Raw genomic sequence first — 19,325 nt, forward strand, 5'->3', positions numbered from 1 at the left:
AAATGAAACTTTTAAGTTACATGCTGTGTTAAGAGTACCAAAACCTGATGAAAGCAGCTTAATGCCTGCTTAAAGCACTGGTATGTAGAAATGCTCATCAAGCCATGGTGGTGAGATGGTGGGTGTGAGTGACTTTGGCCCAGCATCACCACGCGCTGGCCCGAGGCCCACCACAGGGAACAGGGCTAGGGACATAGGAGGAGAGAGGCAGCAGCTCATTCCCTCCTGAGCCAGCGATGGAGGGGATTACCCAAAGCAGCTTTCTCTGGGAACCACCCAGAAGCCAGACCCCTATGATTCATCACTTAATTCTAACTACTTTGCAGAGCACGCTGCAAAAGAGCTAATTAGCCTCACAAGCTACCTAAAATGCTGAAGCAGGAAAGAATTTGCTTTAAGTGCACCCTTAGTAGTATGTTTTCGTAATTTTAACTTTTTTAGTGACTTCATTCCATTCCTGTAAATCTGTGTTTTGAGTAAACATGCTTTTATCATTAAATCTTCTCAGTGATAAAGCTGACTCAGAGTAATATGACACACACCAAGACCTCTTTCTTTCCAGGGTACCCAGTCATCTTTCCAGGGCAAACCCTTCCCTCTCTTTGTTTCCCACTGAATAGCTCAAAGCCCTCCTGAAAGCCTCCCAACAATCTGCCACAAGGGTGCAAGGTTGGGGCTGTAGTTTTTCAGAAAGCTATCTGCCTATGCAGCCCAGCCTCTCTGAGCAGTGTGAAGACAGTGAGAAAAAAATCCCAGACCTCAAGCATCAAAAGAAATCATACTTACACTCAGCTTTTCAGGAAAAAAAGATGTTATAACAAATATTCAACAGGGTCCTTATGGAAATGAGCATGCTGTACACCTAAACTCCAGGTACCACCTCACCCATGTACAAGTGGTTTAGTGCCTGTCCCACCACTTTGGAAAGACATAGGAGGGGAACATCTCAGTCGAGACACGCAGCCCGACCACACAGCCTCTTCGTTAGGGTGGCTGCTTAAGGACTGACCACCACTCCCCAAGCCGTCACAGGAGGGGATCATCCCCGTGGGCAGCCTGTTGTGTCCGCACGTGTGTGTACAGGGCTCTGGGTGCAGCAGCTGGAGCTGGACGATGGGCAAAGAGGTCCACGTGGCTGGGGTACCAGTAACTGCAGTGGTGCCGCGCCGTGGGGGCTTGCATGCCCCGGTGCCACCAACTGGGGAGACTGGGATCCAGGGGCAGCGACAGGCTAAACTGAGAACATGTATGTGCATACCTATGCTGTATATATATCTATATAGATGTGCTATATAGATATCTTTATTTTACTTTCATCTTAAACAGCTGGAGCGGAGAAACAGGATCAGGCCATCTATGCCACTCGTATTTGTGTGTCTGCTGTGTGTCCTCTGTCTATGTTGATCTGTGTGTATACATAACCATGTATATACATACACACATGCGCACACATCTATAGTGTTCATGTGTGCCTGTTGGGGATACATGCTGGACCTGGGGACACGGAGCCACAGCAGCCTCACCTCTATTTTGCTGTTTGATTCTGCACCCCCTTGCCCTGTGCACGCTCTTGAAATGCTACCAGACCTTCAGAATGTATTTTAAAAATCATTGGTATAGCTTAAAATGCAAAGTGTTATTGGAAAGCATCAAACAGTTCTTTTGAAGACTGTATCACCAGATAGCAGCCTTAATCATAAAATGGTTTTTGCAGCTCTGCATGATATCCCTAGATCCAGCTGAGGAATCCTAATGACTACAGGAGGCTTTAAATGTCTTTACACAGCAATTTGCAACATGAAAAGGCACTGGCTTACTTTATACTGCTAAAACACTTACAGTCCCCTCTTTCAGCATCTCAGAAAGTGATCAAAGAATCACCCTTCTTTCAATGCTGGATTCATGTGAAAAACAGTTTCACCACCTTGATCGTGTATATCTGAATGTTGTTAAAGAGTAACGTAGATAAAACAAAGAATTGGACTAATTCCAGTTTCTCAAAAAAATCTTTATATAGGTAACTAGGAAAAGTTCAGGAGTCCATCCTTATCAAGAAAATACACATTTGGGAAAACTGTTTCCTGCTCTCTGAGAAATTGTTTCAACTGTGGAGTACAATGAGGACGTGTTATAGGCAAGAAAACAGGGACAATTTATTCACTGGCTCAAAGGGATTGGAAAAGTCTAGGAAAAATCGAAACGAGGAACCAGTCTCCAGTCCCTTGATCCTGAGAGTGAACTGCATTTAGAAATCAGAGGCTCGCTGTTAAGTACTAGGTACTGCTTTTCACTGCAGTATAAAAATAGAAAACCTCAAAATAGAAAAAAGGACAAATTCTCCTCAGTTAGGTTCAGCTTGAAAAAGTAGTAAGCTTTGGTTCCCAGTGTTTTCCGTGGATGAGATAAGCTATACCATGGGAGCTGGAGTCAGCTGCAAACACGGAGAGTTTTGAGATCGTGCTAATTTCTTGTGGGAATGGGGGTTCTTTGGTGTAGGTCCATCTGGGTTTGATGCAAAGCTTACCAAAGTCTCTCACTGACTACAGAGAGCTTTCCATCAAGTCCAGAGGACCATGCAATGTGACTTTCATCTGTAGAGCAGGAACTCCAGGACCTGATGGGATACAGCTGATGAGAGCAGTCTCCATCACAAGCAAGATCCTGAAGGTACCAAAGGATATTCTGCTACTGGCAGAAAGGCCAAAGAGCACAGAAACGCAAAAAGGAGACACCAGACCAACATTTTCATGTTCCTGCTGCCCAGTTCTGCACTGGTCATTGTATTCAACACACAAGTTTCTTCAGGGTCCATGAATTAAAACTCTTAGGTGAGAGATACAGACTGAATCGGGACATCAAAAATATCATGGATTACTACAGGTAGTCCTTTTACTAACGCACACTGTATATAGTATAAAGCACTGTAAACAGGTACAGACATTTCCCATTTAATGCTGTAGATACAGGTATTATGAAACGAAGTCTAAGTCATAACTTAAAAATGTAAGTTAAGGAAACGGAGTCAGCAAAAGAACTGACATTACCTGAGTTCACGTGACTGAAGATGTACACCCGCAATCCAGGTTTACAACCTGCCATCTTCTTGTATCCGTGGCTGCTGCTTCACAAAACAGAAGTGGCAACAAGACCTCCTATTCTTCCTGAGACTATGCTTAGGAAAAAGGTTAGAAACTTGTTTCCCCAGACAGGGACCCCTTACAGCTCGTCATGTCTTATCTGAAGGTAAGTGTTCTCTGATGTCCTCTATTAAAGCCACTTAAGCTAATGTGAGAAATATGCTTCACCCCCTGCCTAATGGCATCAACCCGCACCACATGCCATCAGCCCAGGAGAACAGCAGTGCACGTACAGCAAGTCCTCCTTAGCCAAGGGATGGCCTGAGATGAGCACAAGTCTCTCTTGGGGAGGTGAAATGGTGCTTCCCAGGGGTGAATGAGCACGGAAGAGATTGCTATTGAGCTTAGTTTAGTTTGCATCCTATCTTGTAACTCTGTCAATTTGAATATAAAGAGATTTTTATTTTACTTCCATTTGAGTCAAGGAACAATTTAATATGTGCTAAGAAACACAGACATAGCATAAAGCGGTGACACCGTGTTTTAACACCACCTCCACTACAGAGGGTAGAAAAAATTGTGTTTGCTACTAAAATAGCGGTGTGCATTCAAGCTGAGGTTGATTCCCAGTATGAATTTTCAGTAGTCTAGCTCAGGAGGTTAAAATTCAAAAGTAAGCTTTTCACCATTTATGGCTTGTGTTTTCTTGTTTACACGGCACTCTGCCTTCAGAGAGACAAGGCCAGTCAATTAGAGTTTCAGTTCTTCAACATCAGAGCTATGTTATTGTGTACGGGTTTCCAACACTAACAAAATTACTTGTATCCAAAATAAAACTGTTAAATGAAATTAGGAAAAATACTTCATGTTCATAGCAGCAACACAGCTATTCACAGTGGCTTAAATGCCCTGTTTTGCATTTTGAAAAACGAATTTGGAAGCCAAACGGCATAATCCTGTCTCTTTAAGAAAATTGGGATTTGCCATACTAACCAGCACAAATAAGCATTAAATATAAATCACATCTGTTGCACTTATCTGGTTATTTTTAATCCTAAAAATGCAAAGTTAAATTGTTTGAGGGCAAAGTCACGCCGCTGACTGTTGAAAAAACAGCTGTGTATGGGTTTCACTGGGCCGTACAAGCAGTGAGACGGGATGGGGGCACACCGGGGACAGGCACGCGCATGCAGCCGCTCTGCAGGATGCTCTTGTGTGCTCTGTCACAGCAAAATGTTGGGCACTACTGGTTTAGCCTGTTCTGGATACATTCATTAAAGTTAATCAGAAGCTCAACAGCGAGGGAGAAAACAACTGCATCTGCTTCCTAGAAAAGCTATGAAGAAACCCCCGAATTCTATGTTCTCCCCATGGGAAAGTTCATTAGAAGTCCCCAAACGTGCCTCATGTCTTTATACGACAGGAAATCTAGTTAGATACAAATGCTGACACTCTTGTGTGCTCCATCCAAGATGTTTCAGGTCATGAAACAGACATCGCTCAGCTAAATACTACACTCATTTTCACAGGACAAACCGCAGCAATACTTTCAAACCACAGCTAATCCCATCCAAATGGGAATGTAATCTGTTTGAATAAATAAGAAGTAAAAAGAAGAGCGAAGCCAAAGAGTAATGAGCATTTCCCAGGGCTGTGTGTCACGGCTAGCTGAGTATCTAAAATTGGGGTTGCATCATTTATACTGTATACGCTGAAGAAGACAAACTGCCCTGTAAGGCAACATGGACGAATGTCTTGGGACAAAAGAATCCATGAGCTAAACTGTGATTTTCTGCTTGCTGTAGAGTGCTCTTTGAAGTTACTGCATATTAATTCCTTCTGTAATTGTATTCACACAGGCGCACACACTTGCATTATGAATTTTCCATCTTCTTCTACAGCACTGAGCATTAGCCACAGCCAGAGCCAGAATGACCAACTCCACGGCACACGGTCTGACTAGTGCAGAGCTTCTTGAGCAGCATGCAATAACTTCTAGTGATGTCCAAATACTGCATTTCTTAATACTTTTTGCCATAAACATTGAAGATGTTTCAAGTGGCTGCAGTGGAGCCTACAATTACACTGCAACTCTTCCTACTGCAAAGTGATTTTATATCCCACGCAGAATTTATGGATATTGCAAAACTGAACTGCAATAGTATGAGTTTCATTCTCACCATGTAACTTAAAAGATAACATATTTGGTATGTATAATGAGAAATAAAAGGACAGCGGGTATTAAACGCCTTCCCGATGCTGAGGTATTTGGCTGTGTGTCGCTCTGCAATGCAAAGGTTATGGCCCCTGGCCTGCTCCGGCTCCCTGTCATCTCCCCGTCACTGGAGATTAACGCCTGCCCTGGACCGCTGGCGCGGCTGCTCCCAGGGGGAATTCCGACACCTTTTCAGCAGAAATAGCTGCGTTAAGAGAGCGCAGTACTGGAAGCTAACCTGGCCAACTGAGACTTAACAAGACGTGGGTCCCAGAGGGGGCTCTGCCAGCCGCCTGGAGCACCGGCGGGAACAGCCCATGAGCAGCTGGGACGGGGACTTCTCCATCCCAGCAAGCTGGAGAGACAACGTGATCGCAAGTGAGCCACAAAACCCTATTTCTTTATCTGACATCCCAAAGCATCTTGGGTTGACACCCAAAGACCCTGCACCCGACAGACCTACAGACATGCACCGAACCTGCTCGAAGCACCTACCTCTTGAAAAAGCCCCCGAGAGACTGCAGTGCCAAACACTGCAGATCTGGCACATTCCTTCCATTTATGTATAGTTTTTAAAGAAACCACTTTTTAATACATATGAAATGCAGACTGACCATTCCCAATATGTCCTACAATAAATCTCCCTGGAGACATCCAAAATCCACCTCCCTACCCCCTGCTAGATGGCCCCCACTTCCACAGCAGGGTGTCTTCAGAGGCTGGGTTTAGGATGAAGCTATCCTAACCCTGTGCCTCCAGCCCTCTACTCCCCTTTTTTATTGTTTCTATTTCTCCTTCCCCGTGAATATTCGTGAACTAGTTTTTATAACTGTTCATGTCATCCCAGAAGAAATTTAAGTGGAAACACATGTGATTTTTACCATTTTCCTTTCTGTCACAAGGATCAAAATAGCCACAGGGAAACTGCCTGCAGCGTTATCAGAATCACTTGTCTGCAGTTTGGCAAAGTTCACACGCTGGCAAGTCCTGGAGCTGTCTAATCGCAGAATCTAGAAAACAGTTTTTAGCCGGGCACATTTGGGAGAGAGGTCCTCCTGAAATAAAAAGAACTACAGGCATTTTTATCTAAAGTTAAATTCTACCAGAACTGGTAATGCACACATCTTACTCCCTCAGCTATAAAATATAGTCTCACTTTTTTCTGAAATGTTGACCTTGTGTAACTTGACTCAAAACTTCCCCAAATAATAAGATCTAAAAGCCATTAGAATAACAGCCATGAATTACATAACTATGCGAAAAGAATAGATTCTCCCTTTTTGCTCAGCAGCAATAAAGATACTCAGAAAATAATATAAGGATGTCAGTGCAACTGTGATCTATATAGGATTCCAAATATGCCTGTAACCAAAACCTCTTTAAAGTACAGCCTGGGTTAAATAAACAAAGACCAATCACGACTGCTGCAAGCAGCAGTGCTCAGCCGAGTTCAAGTCACTGCATATCCAAAGGTCTTGCTGGATGAATATTCAAACAATGCATTCAGCCTCACGACCTTGGACTCTAGCGCTAAAGAAAACTCCAGGAGACCTCTGAGGTCTGATCCTCCACAACATCGCTGGGAAGAGAATGTAGAGATTAACAACCTGAAAGTGTAACGCAACAATCTGGAAGAAAATATAAATCATACTGAACAAGAGTTGTGAAAAAGGTAAGTAACTGCAAACAGCCATAGAGCAACTTTGACAGATATCAAAATCACAGTAGGGGCAGGGGAGGAGGGGAAGGGAAGAATATAAAACTGTGGTATCGAATGACAGCACATAATACGCCAAAGAAAAACTTTGCCATAAACCGATCTAAAACTCCATGCACACACTGTGAAATTGTGCTGCTGTAGCCAAACTGGGGACCAGACTACATGAGAAAATAAGCCAAGAGTTGACAGTACTCCCTACTCAGAAGGGCTGTGATGCTTAACATGTTGTTCAAGTACACTCGTTATCTAGAAGAACGAAATACTAAATGGAGTACTCTTTTCTTGTAAGCCAAAAGCACAGACTGTGCAAAGATCTCACTTAAAACAAAGAAAAGCCTTCTTTTATTTTTCAGTATCAGTGCTTACCTTGGCCCTAGACAGTCCAAAAGCAACAAGAGAAATTTTTCCTTCATTTTCAGTTGTTGCATATACAGACAATTGCAACTTCTTGCTAGGTGAGCACAAGAACAACGAGTTCATTGACTTGCATCATCCTGAGCACACAGGCTGTGGTCTCGGGGGCTATCTAGACAAAAGTTGTACCTATACAGCCTGCTTGGCCAGCTCCAGCCTGGGACTCACACTCTGCTACGCACAGTACTAAGTCATGAACCCGAACCAGAGCCTCCCACTTCTCCCCGCAGTCCCTGCTAGCCCGCAGGGCCAGTCTCAGAAATGCACTAAGCGCAGACCAGTGAGCCACAGCCACAGAAAGTATGTTTCTTACTTCCCAGCACCCAGATGCAGCATTCCTTCACTTTATTTTGGGGACAGGAAAGAGAGCGATGTCCTCCCCAGCACCAATGCCAGCCGTCTCAGAAGGACTTAGAGGACACAGACAACTCCGAGCATACGGGACACCCACGCTCACACAACTGATCGCCAGGATGCAGCACAGCATGACTTTTCATCCCACCCGTCCCTGCCAATTCCTTGCTTACTTTATGGCTGACGTGGGTACGACGAGCACAGAAGAGGCTCACTTGCTCCAAGATCACCTATTAAGCCTAGGGTGGTCCTAGCCATCTGCTGAAAGAGAAACTCATGGTCATGACACATTTTGGAATAAAAGAAAGCAAGACAGGTAGTAGAAGGGTGGCCACGAGGATAAAGAACATACACAAATGCTGCGTGATTTCTTTCCATCTTTTGCATTCCATCTGTAGAGTGGAAAGATTTTAGCGAAATAACACCCATACTTGCTCGTTCCTGAAATATACTGTTGATAGCTGACGAAGAGAAAGAGCAGAAATAACGAGGGCCAGGTATGGTTTCCATCCAAGGGTTCTGAACAACAGAAGTATAAGTGACTGACAAGATGGATACTTATAGGGTTTAGTTATTTTTTTTCTAAATAGATCTGGTTCAGACAAGCAGACAAGTGGTTATAACTCAGCTACAGTGTATGACTGTAGCACCAAGAAAATTTCCCCAAAAGAATAAACAAACTCTTAGAATGTGAAAATCTTATTTACTATAATCTTAAGTTTTCTCATTGTATTAAAGGAATTGATACTAAATTCAAACAGCACACATCTGCTGATGAAGTTTACAAGGAAGTTAAACCACTCAACGGGAGAACAAACTGCTTAAGGACCTGTAGGATGCATGAAAGTGATAAATCAGCAAAGTGGTTTGCTCAATCAGAAACTATTTTGCTGCTAATAAAGAGCATTTTCTTCAGTTCAGCCCAGTTCAAGAACTAGTTCATTTAAAGTCTGAAGAACTGATTGGAAGAAAAGATTTTTTTCCCCTCCAAACCTATAAAAGCTTGGCAGAAGAGGCTGATATAGATCTAAAATCTGAAAAAAAATGGAAACCAAGAACAGTCCATTCTGACATTTACATAGTTCTACCTACAGATACTGTCCAGGATTTCTAACAAGTTAATAATTCCTCCAGCTACAGAGGCAAAACACAACTTGCTTTTCAAATGTCCAGTGTACCTGATGTAGGCTAATCACGCACTAGTGCATTTTGCAGTCTGATTTCATGGAAAAGCAATTCTGTCCACATGCTCCAAGGCTGCTCCAGGATGTGAACCTAAGCTCAATGAGTGCCGATGATCAACAGAGTTGCTTCAAAATGCACACTCCTGATCCAAATTAAAATGATAATTTTAATGTATATATAGTGTTGTTTGACTGATTGATAATTCCCTTAGTTTCAACAGCAAAACATGGGTTTACACACTTCTCAGTGCTTCTCATATATGTAACTCAGTGTTATTTAAACAATTTCATAATACTGATTTTCTGCCTCATGAACTGAATTCCAAGAAGATGTCACCATGAGTAAAATATGACCACATGCTACATACATTATTCACCATCTATATCAAAGAGAATGTATGCAGTTTGTAAGTCTGAATAGCAAAAGAAGTACCAAATTAAGGAAAAGATTATATTCCCATTGACACTCAGCACATGAAACAGCTCTCAATCAATACAAATCAATCTTGCAAGAAAAATAACTATGAAATACAATCCAAAAAGTTTTAAATCAAATCCCTCTCTTACTAATTAAGTACACATTTAAAATCAGTGATTAAAGTCACTTCAGCTAACCAGTCTGAACTGCAAACTCAAACATGATTTAAAGGACTACTAATAAAAATATAATTGAAGACCCAGACAAGAAGCAGACAAGGGGTTATAACTCAGCTACAGACAGCATATGACATCCTTAGCACCTGGAAAATTTTCCCCAAAGGTTAAATAACAAACTTTGAGAATGCCAAAAGCATGTGAGGACGAAAGACAACTGAATACATTATTTTTTTTCTAGTTTACTGTAATTTACTCTTAATGACATTACAGGTGTGATTCACACCTTTGTATTTTCCAGATAAATTTTACAGGTTTGGCGATATTCCCAGTGACCTCTTTTCTTCTCTTTTCCTTGGTTAAAGGGAGTTTTTCTTGTCTGACTACCCACAGCACATGTCTGCAGCTACATTTATTGAAGCAATGTGATGAGGCAAAGTTTGCATGTTTACCTACTCACGATGGACAAGAAAGTTTTGCGAAAGCTTTTTGCTGAGAGCCCCCAAATCACTTCAAATTAACTGCATTTTCTGTGGGAGTCTGTTCCTTACTCCTGAAGGCTGTCTGCAACCCGGAGTTAATTATTCTAAAGAAATGAAACACATTTTAAGGAGTTATGGATGAATGCATTTTCACAAAAATAGCCGAGCCCCAATTCAACCAAGCTCTGAAAGCCAATGGGGGACCTCAGGGAAACTGAGGATGGGGAATAGGAGAGGGCACCTCACCTACTGCTATCATTAGCCAGGGAAGCATGAAGCATTTTGAATTACCTTAATGGAGCAGACCTCAATAATCTGATACAGAGTGGAAACAAGATATCAAAGACACTGACAATTTTTCAGATTAAAACTAAAAGAGCCTTGGCCTTCTGAAGGCCCATGTTTATACAGATTGTGCTGAAGTGGGTGGAATTCTAATCATTTCATTTGCAGCTCACCATTAACAAAGCCAAACAAAACACAAAAAAAAAGCAACTGCAACAACTCCACATTTCCACACATAGATAGAAATGTAACGAAGTAATTGTTATTTTTTTGAGCATTCCCAGAATTCTGACCTGGATGGACTGGCTTAAATAAAAAAAAAGCATCCTTCTCTTTCAGCCTTAGCATTTTGGCAGTTGATAAGCACAATCCTGTATGAAAGGCCACCTAACAAGGATGCAAAACTTGCAAATGTATGCATTCAAACCTGGAAACTTTTGATGATAAACTTTGACTCTAAACTCAAGTGGGAAGCAGTCACTAATTACACAGTCACCCCGAATTTCTCTAGCATGATGCTCTGCACATTTTTTTCTATAACTCTAAACATATTAATGTTGTTGCTGGAACAAGCAGAGGATACACAATCACATGCAAGAATGAAAAGCACCTGTGAAAGTCACATAATAAAACCAGTTATATGGTGCTTTACTAAATTTACTAAACACAAGCTTAAAGAGGACTTTGGAGGAAAATATTATGCTCTAGAGCTTCCTCAGATGTGAGGCCAATAATGAATCTTTATTTTTGTCCAGTTTTCACACATACTATTCGGCCTGCCAAAGCCAAATGTGGGAAACATTTTGTCCTTTATTTGAACGTACATAAATTATTCATGCACAAAACTATACAGAAACATACACATGTGTGAGAAATATATTTGCAGTGTTATATGGGTGTAGTTCTTTTAAATCTTATCTTTTCAGCTGCATATTTGTTTCTGATCTCAGCATATATAGATGAAATTATATTTATAGGGAAACATCAAAATGAGTGATGTCCTTCAGTTCAAGGGATATTTAAAAAATACATCCACATAAATCAGATTATAAAGCATCAATATAAATACCCAGCACTTATAGATAAAATATGGTCATTAATTTGTGTTGCCCTACAGATCCTCAGTTCACTGACTCGTTCTGTCATTCTGGATATGCATGGAATATACACACTTAATATCAATTTTATCTGATTTTTATTCTTCTCCTGGGAGCAGAGGAGGACAGAATATAATACTGCTCATATATATAAGGACGAAATAATTCATATCCTGTTGAATGCTACTTCAAACATGAACGACATGTCAACTGTCTCCTTCCAAGATGTGGTAAGGCATCCAAGCAAAGAAATGTCATACCCCATACAAAAATGATTAAAAATATTTTGCGACAAATACCATCTTATAAATGTATTCATGTGTTAATTCACTGGTTGCAAACAGCATAGCAGATATGACAATAATCATACACATTCGTTGTTTCTTTCCCATTCAGTATATTGGATTAAGTCATAGGAGCAACACACTTTCTAAATGATTGTTGCTTACTCCTCTCACAATATGAACGAGTCTCTCTATGAAGCTCTTTCTAAGCCATGAAGTACAGAGTCATCTACAGAACAAAGAAGATCAGTGAAGCGAAAAAAGTCTCAAAATTAAATAAGCCTGTGGATGTAGGAAGTCTGGAAGGAGGCAGATCATGTCTTACACAAAAGATTATCAAGAGACTTGTGCAGGGACATACTGGAGTCAGACACGGCATTGCCTATGGAAGTAAAACATAGCCGTGATTGATGGGACAGCTTAAACAAATATGCACACCAAACCAAAATTTCCAAAATGTTTTTTAAAGAAATACAGTAAATATGAAACAGTGTCAAGTAAAAACAAATCAGGTCCTTATCTCACCACCACAGTTGATGTTGTATTACAGCTTCCCAGCAGGTGTTCGTGTTAGATTAGGCATGGTAAAATCTAATAAATACAGTACTCCCTACTACAGGAAGGCAAATTAACTGAAAAAACAAACCCCAATCACAGACAGAAATAAATACCGTCAAGCGGAGACCACAACAGAGTCCTGACTGACAGCATCGCATTATAGCTTTTTTGATTGAATATTAGTTTTCATTTTATTAAAATAAACACATGTATTAAAAATGGACCATGTGTTGTGATTCCCTGACAAAAAATGATATTGCTTCAGTCCCAAAATAGGAACCAGGATACCCTCTATTTTTTCAGTATAAAAGACCGTACTTCCTTCACAAGCATTACATGACCAACCCTAATTTTAAAGCTGACTTATTTGTGACCTTTTCCTGTTAGGAGGAGCATGGTATTTACACATCTGTTGAAACACCATACCATTTGCAAAGTAATATTTAATTAATTCCATAAGATGTTAAGGCATGTTTTAAATAAGACCACCACTGATAAAGAAACCATGCCAATTAAAATCAGCATGCTGCTTGATAAAGCTTCATGTTCATCAGTCATACAAAACTCTTCAGTTTAAAAAAAAAAAATATAAAAAGAGCAGAACTTGCTACAAAAATCTCTGATTTTCTGGCTAGAAATACTTCTCCTACAGACTAGTGCCTTGCATTTTTACAAAACAATCAAAGCATGGCACTTTGAAGTCTAGCACATTCTAGCAAGATAAAGGCACCATAAATATTAATTAATTCTGCCTGTGAGCAGTTCTCTCCTGCTATGTCTATGAGCAGACTTGGAGCCCAGGATCAGAAATCAACCAAAAGCCAATATACATGCCTTTAAGTATAGCCAACTGTATGCCTTTAAAATTCAAATTCTTATTTTTTCAAGTAGTTTAAAGAGAGTCATCAATTAAGATGAAATACATATTGTAGTTAATTCTAAGATTCACCTTGATAACTGCCATTTAAGATGAAAAGATCGAGAAAGAAAAGATTTAAAATCTTACACATTAAACACTCACTGAACAGTATCATTTTTCTTGTCCTATTTATGGCATTGCATGTAATTAAGAGAAGGGGAGTGAAAAGTGCTTTTACATGTCTTAATGCTCAAAGCATATTCCTGTTTCCCTAATTTCAAACCTACAATTTTCCTGGATGTCCACAACTCCATCACTTCTACTCTTTCAGTCAAATAAGCTATTTTAGAAGCAAAGCCCAGCCACCTCCTCCTGATTTTAACACCACGCGACGTACACCTTTACAACTCAGCTGGGGAAAAAGGTGGAGGAGCAGCGTACCGGGTACCTTACTCACACCCGCCTCCGATGAAGGGACCTTCAAGCCAGGTCCCGTAGGTGAGACGGCACACGCAGTGGACGTGGGCCCTTCAGGGGACATCCCGCAGGGCAGGGGGCATGCACCCAAGGACAGCCAGGCATGTTCGGCTGTCTCGCCAGTGCCACCAATACTGCAGAGAAACCCTTTGGTGGCAAAGCCCAGGCACGCAGAACTGCCCCATGACCTGCAACTGCTGCACAGGGATGATTTCGGTGTGTTTGCCTCCAACACAACAAATTTAGAGCGGTCAGGGCAGGCTTCACTGCATCTGCCACTGGATCCTTTGTGCTGTCCTTTTACAAGATGTTTGTTCAGATAAAGGTAAATCATTAGATTCCACTTGCTAATGGCTAACTACTAGGTTAAGGACTTCTGTGAAAGCCATCGGTGCCCTAACAAGGCTGAATTATTGAACCCCAGATTAGAAGTTGCCTTTTCTACTCTTAACTTCTCATACAAAGATCTAATCAAGGCACAGAAATATCCGTCTTCCAGGACAAAAGCTAACAATTCATCTTCTCAAGTGACAAGGTCACCAATAATTCAAGTGACATTCCTAAACTTGCATTTCCAAGTAAGATATTTGGCCTCATAAATGGAGAACGGGTCTTCAGCTTCTGGTGGTTTTATTGTGCTTTTGTCTCTTTTTTTCCCCAGTACTAAAAAGTGGCCACTGCAAAACCAATTTTTACTGAAGTTTCCCTCCCATCAAAGCAAGTTCTCGCAGAAGTCATCCCTGGTTTGGGGACAATGATATAGTTCTGGAGGGCACCAGGATCAGGACCAGGAACTGTACCATGCAACCTTGGCTATAATACCCAGCAACTTCCTTGTGAGACGTTATTAACCATTATACAAGGTGGAAACTTGACAGTCTGTCTCCAAAAAGATATGGAATGGTGAACATGAAGACACCCATCCAAATGAAAGATAGTGTCATGCTTCGGGGTGCCCCTCTCCTTGTCAGGGGGCTGAGGTGCTGAAGAAGACAAAAGCTGTGCCCTGGTGTGTGCCCCACCTGCTGCTGCGGTCCAGGGCTGGGTACGGGCAGGAATGGGGCTCCAGGCAACAAAGCGCTCCAGAGTACTGCGTATGGTTGAAGGTTGGTTTGCCCTTCTCAGAGAGAAATAATGAAGAAAGTATTTTGAGAAGAGGCTTACAATTACTGCTGCTGACAGAGTAACAGTTCAGAAGTAGTTGAGTGGGCATAACAAACAGGTAAGAAACCCAGAAATTCAGAGTTAGCAACACTGGAAGATGCATAGCACAATTGCTATGTATGAACAACTGGCAGCCACTTTCTCCTACCTCATCTGCACCTTTACTAAAGCACAGCCTCAAAACCTCAGTGTTTTCAGATAGAAATACAGAGCTAAGTTTCAAGGCAAACATATGTAAACACGTGTTAGGTAAGTGTTAATAATTCACAGCAAGATGCCAGCTCTCCATTAAGACATTTAATGTGCAAAGAAAACATTGCAAAATGTCCTTGGAATAAACTGAATAACTTTCAAACAAAAGGAATTACTTAGCCTGTTGGTATCATTCATCAAAATCTTTTTGCTGCTGTTACCAAAAAAAACCCAACACGTGTTTCTGCCTAGAGTTTAAATTTGTGTACTTAAAACCATAGACATAACCTCCTGCCTTTCTGACGATGATGCCTCTGCCTCTTGTCCAGCCACCAGGCTACAGTAACCCACCACAGGGGTGGTACCTCCACAGCCACCACAGCTGTCGAGTAACTGACTGATAAGGTGCACCGTCCCCACGTCACAACACCGCTCATGGGGATCAAGAAAGTAGATCGTAAGACACCTCTTGGGAAGGAGAATAAAAATGCCCCAGGCAAAGGACTGTCAGAGAGCCAGCCAGGTTCCAGTTGGGACAGGACCCAAGTGGGGTGATGAGGTATCAATCACTATAGGGGCAACAGCTGAACTTGGGTTTATGCTTCATCTCTAGGTAATGTCACACGTAAAGGATGTCAAACTCCTTTCACAGTACAAGCATGATCCAATACTCCAGTAAGGTATAGCGTGTGCTAATGAAACAAACTTAGATACTGTAGAGATAAAAGTAGACTGATACTTAAATTCATTTACTTTTCATTTATTATTACTGCAGTTTCCCAGTACCTGGCACCCTCTCAAGAGATTATTAGGTTTTATTAAATTTCTTAGCTTAGTCACTGCAGAATCATGGCTGCACTACTTTGGGACCTCAGCAGACCCAGCACAGCAGCCCTGCACCACGTTGGCTTCCCAGCATATACCAGAGATCTTTACACCACACTGCACTGTGCATCTAGACATACTCTCCAGGACACAGGGAAAATCTGATGCCTGTGGAAAGGCAGGCAGGAAAACAACAAAGGTCAGTATATGCAGTATTCTTCCTATCATCCACCTTCAGCCAGGAGCTAGAAGTTATATTTATACACAAATTGTCAATACACAGCCTTTTCAGTACAAAACCCACCTAGAAATCCTAAACCGACTTCTATCTTCTCAGTGGCTCTGGCATTCTCTTTCCTCGCCTTTCCAACACAATGCTGCTCTACTTACATTCATCGAGAATGCTCTGCAAAGACTATTTGGCTTTGATGATGTTGCTTTTTTCTATGTAGCCTTCCATTGCATCTCAGCCTGTTATTAAATCAAACATTAAACATGTCCCACCCCCTAACTAGTCCCATCCTCTCCATCATCCTCAGCTACTGCCTACATTCATTCCACTGTGTCAGGTCTCTGTTACCCAGTTTTGTGTACTGGGAGCTTCATGCTTTCTCCCCTCATTCTTGAAGAAATTACCCCCAAATATCTGTACTACTAACCTATTATTCCCATGACTTAAGACTCTCTAAAACTTAGCAAGGGCAAAACGTTTGTTTGCTGAGGCCACTAAATATCACGTAACAGTCTCTGTACAATTCCTGGTGCAACTGTGTCTATCTGTTGTCTCTTCTGTAAGATTTCTGGAAGAAAAAAAGAAGTCTTTTGTGTTTATACAGCACCTTGTACAGTGATATCCTAACCCACAAATAGGTTACCAAGACACTATGGTAATGTAAAAGTCACCTCGCAATGCAAGGCGACCCGTGGTGCAGGGATGCCCACACGAATCCTCTGGATTCTGTGCAGATTATCACGCTGTCAGATGCCCATTTCTGTCCCTCAACCTCCCACAGTCAGGGAAGAAACAACAGATACTCTTATCACTCAGCTTTACTGTCTCGTCCCTAATTTGGGCATAATCCCCATTTAAACCAGTTATCTAACAGCTAAAAATAATTTCTCTAGGCTGTGTAGTTTCCAGAAATAACTAATGCTGCATCCTCTTCCCCCCATCAGGGAAACACCCAGCAGCACTTGCCAAATCCCACCCAACCCCACTGCCCTACTCAGCACGGCCATGTGGCACAAAGACCTAGCCCTCACAGCAGATGCTTCCCATGCTTCTGCGTGGATTAGCCATCAAATCCACAGGCTCATCTGCAGATCTGATTTTTTGAGCCTTGTCCCTTCCCGGTGCTTCAATGAGCCACCCCCAGGCAGCTCCTAAGGACCCAGCAATCGCCTGCCCACTGCTTCTGTCTCACTCTTCCGGAGGAAGTCAAAAGATAACTCTAAGAAGCATCTAAACTGTGCATACTGTAAATAAAACATATGTTCTTCCAGAGTGGATGTAGCCCCAATCCATAGCACCAGGGGAGGAAGAAGGAAAGGGCAAAAGCTTTCTTAGTCCCTGCAGTAAAATCTGCAGCTGATCCTTTTCCAAGCTGGGTAAATGAATTTCATCCTCAATGGTCTTGAGCACTGCCTCAACTCTTTTAGTACAAGTATCTCCTAAAAAGCTGGGAAGAACAAAAGCAAACCAGAAACAGAGTATTTCCAGAGTTATCCTAATAAAAAGCATGGGGAAAAAAAATAATCTTCATTTCTTCCAAATTCAGTATGTTACATCCTTTTCTACACATTGATGTTGCGCCAGTTGAGCATAAATCACCAATTCCTCACTCTGAAGTAAAGGCAGAAGCCCTCCAGTTCTCTCCGGAGGCAAGTGACCTCCAACTATTTGATCTCACAACTGCTCACATGCCTCCTTGTTCTGGAAGCTCCTCAGTAAAAGGCATCTGGAGGAGTTTCGCAGGGACACCTAATGTCATCTGAATCGAGCACGGTGGTCCCTGGTGTGGTGGTCTACGCAACCATGGAGTTGCTGTGCTGGAATGCCAAGCAATATCCCACTGACTCACCACACTGGGCTTTCAAACACATGTCTGAGGAGCCTCAGCTCTACCCGCTACGAACTTCACTCACCCTGCTTTGCAGTGTCTCATCTCCAGAAAACCACATCTCATAGCTGGGAGACGTTTCCTGACAGAACAAAGAAAGAGATGGACAATAAAACCTTGCCTTACAACAGAGAGATGTACATTACTAGGAAATGGTACATTTTACATGATTTTTCTTTTCCTTGGCATTATACAAAATTTCAATGTACGAGTAACATACAGCTTTTTAGTAACTTGCGCTCCAGGTGTACTTAGATTGTTGTGAAATGGTTAAACTAACATTTTTCCACGTGGCAATGCTTCATGGAAGAGAAAGACCCAGCCACAAAGAATATCTTCCATGCAAAAAAATAACATAGCAAAGATTATTTGCAAGTTTAGGAAGAAAGAAACAATATATGTATTAAATATACATATTTTACAGGCAAAACATCTTGTCACAAAAATTAAATAATTCCCCTGCAGTTCATAATACCAAAAGCACCTCTAGTTTCCTTTTCCCTTATTGTGCTACTAAACTGTTCCCTTTCCTCCCATCAACTACTTGCAGTCTGGCTCTCCTGGGCAACTACCCCTCACAGAAGGTGTGATAACATAGAGATGCAATTCACTATTTCTCTCCTCAGGGGTTCAATTCCAGGCTTCATTAGGGCTTGCAAAGCAAATTAGAACACTTCACCACTGCACAAAATAATCTTCGCTAATAAGACAAACCCCAGCAACTCAACCACTTATCCCAAAATATATATGGCACTTTGAGTGCACAACACAACAGCTCCCCCGGTTCCATCTCCCTCTATGTTCAGCGGTGACCAGATCTCTCTTCAGCTATCCCAGTCCTTCCCAAATCTTTCATGCCCTTCCCAGCAGGGCTCCTCAGTCTCTCTGCTTGCAAAGGCTGGGTTATAAAATAACCAAAATACCAAAAAAAAATAACCTTTGGACTTGATGGGAGGTCTCATTACGCTCCCCCCATGCTGCTTGTTCTGTGCCCTCAACAGCTCAGCAGCTGCTTCTGCTGCACCATCATTCCCAGTCCTCAAGCCTGGAAGGAGACCCCTTCCTTTGCTCCCCAGGCACTTTATCACTGGCTCCAAGGAACATGCCAAGCAAACTCCCCTTTCCTTTTTCTGCTTTCAGCCTCCTCTAGCCTTGGATTTTCTTTCAAGAGGGGTCAGTAAGCAAGCCCCTCTGTAGTTCCCCCTGCTATCTACCTTCTACAGGCATCTTCCACACTCTCCTTGGGAACATCCCAACTAATTGTTCCCTTCTAGCTCTGCTTTGATTTGCCCCAGATGTTGCCAACCATATTTCTCCTTGCTTCTTGGCTTTCACTCCATCTGTCTGAATTAGATCCAGCACAAGAAGACCTCCTGCTTTCCTACAAATGCTTTGGTCCTATTTTAATTAAAGCGGCCAGTCAC

The 19,325-nt window shown here is 41.9% G+C and overlaps 1 protein-coding gene across 4 annotated transcripts in view; it reads right to left on the reverse strand.

Annotated features, from left to right (window-relative positions):
- Nucleotides 1-19,325, reverse strand: part of ARHGAP6 (Rho GTPase activating protein 6) — a 339,162-nt gene that overhangs the window by 305,177 nt on the left and 14,660 nt on the right. For 2 of the 4 annotated variants that reach the window (XM_049834634.1, XM_049834641.1), the window contains exon 2: nt 17,927-17,983. The exons of the other annotated variants lie outside the window; for them this stretch is intronic. In XM_049834634.1, coding sequence (XP_049690591.1) covers nt 17,927-17,983 — 57 coding nt within the window. The remainder of the gene's footprint in view (nt 1-17,926; nt 17,984-19,325) is intronic. 4 annotated transcript variants of the gene reach the window in all.

The sequence above is a fragment of the Accipiter gentilis genome, chromosome 31 (genome assembly GCF_929443795.1).
Source record: "Accipiter gentilis chromosome 31, bAccGen1.1, whole genome shotgun sequence".
Classification (NCBI taxonomy): domain Eukaryota; kingdom Metazoa; phylum Chordata; class Aves; order Accipitriformes; family Accipitridae; genus Astur; species Astur gentilis.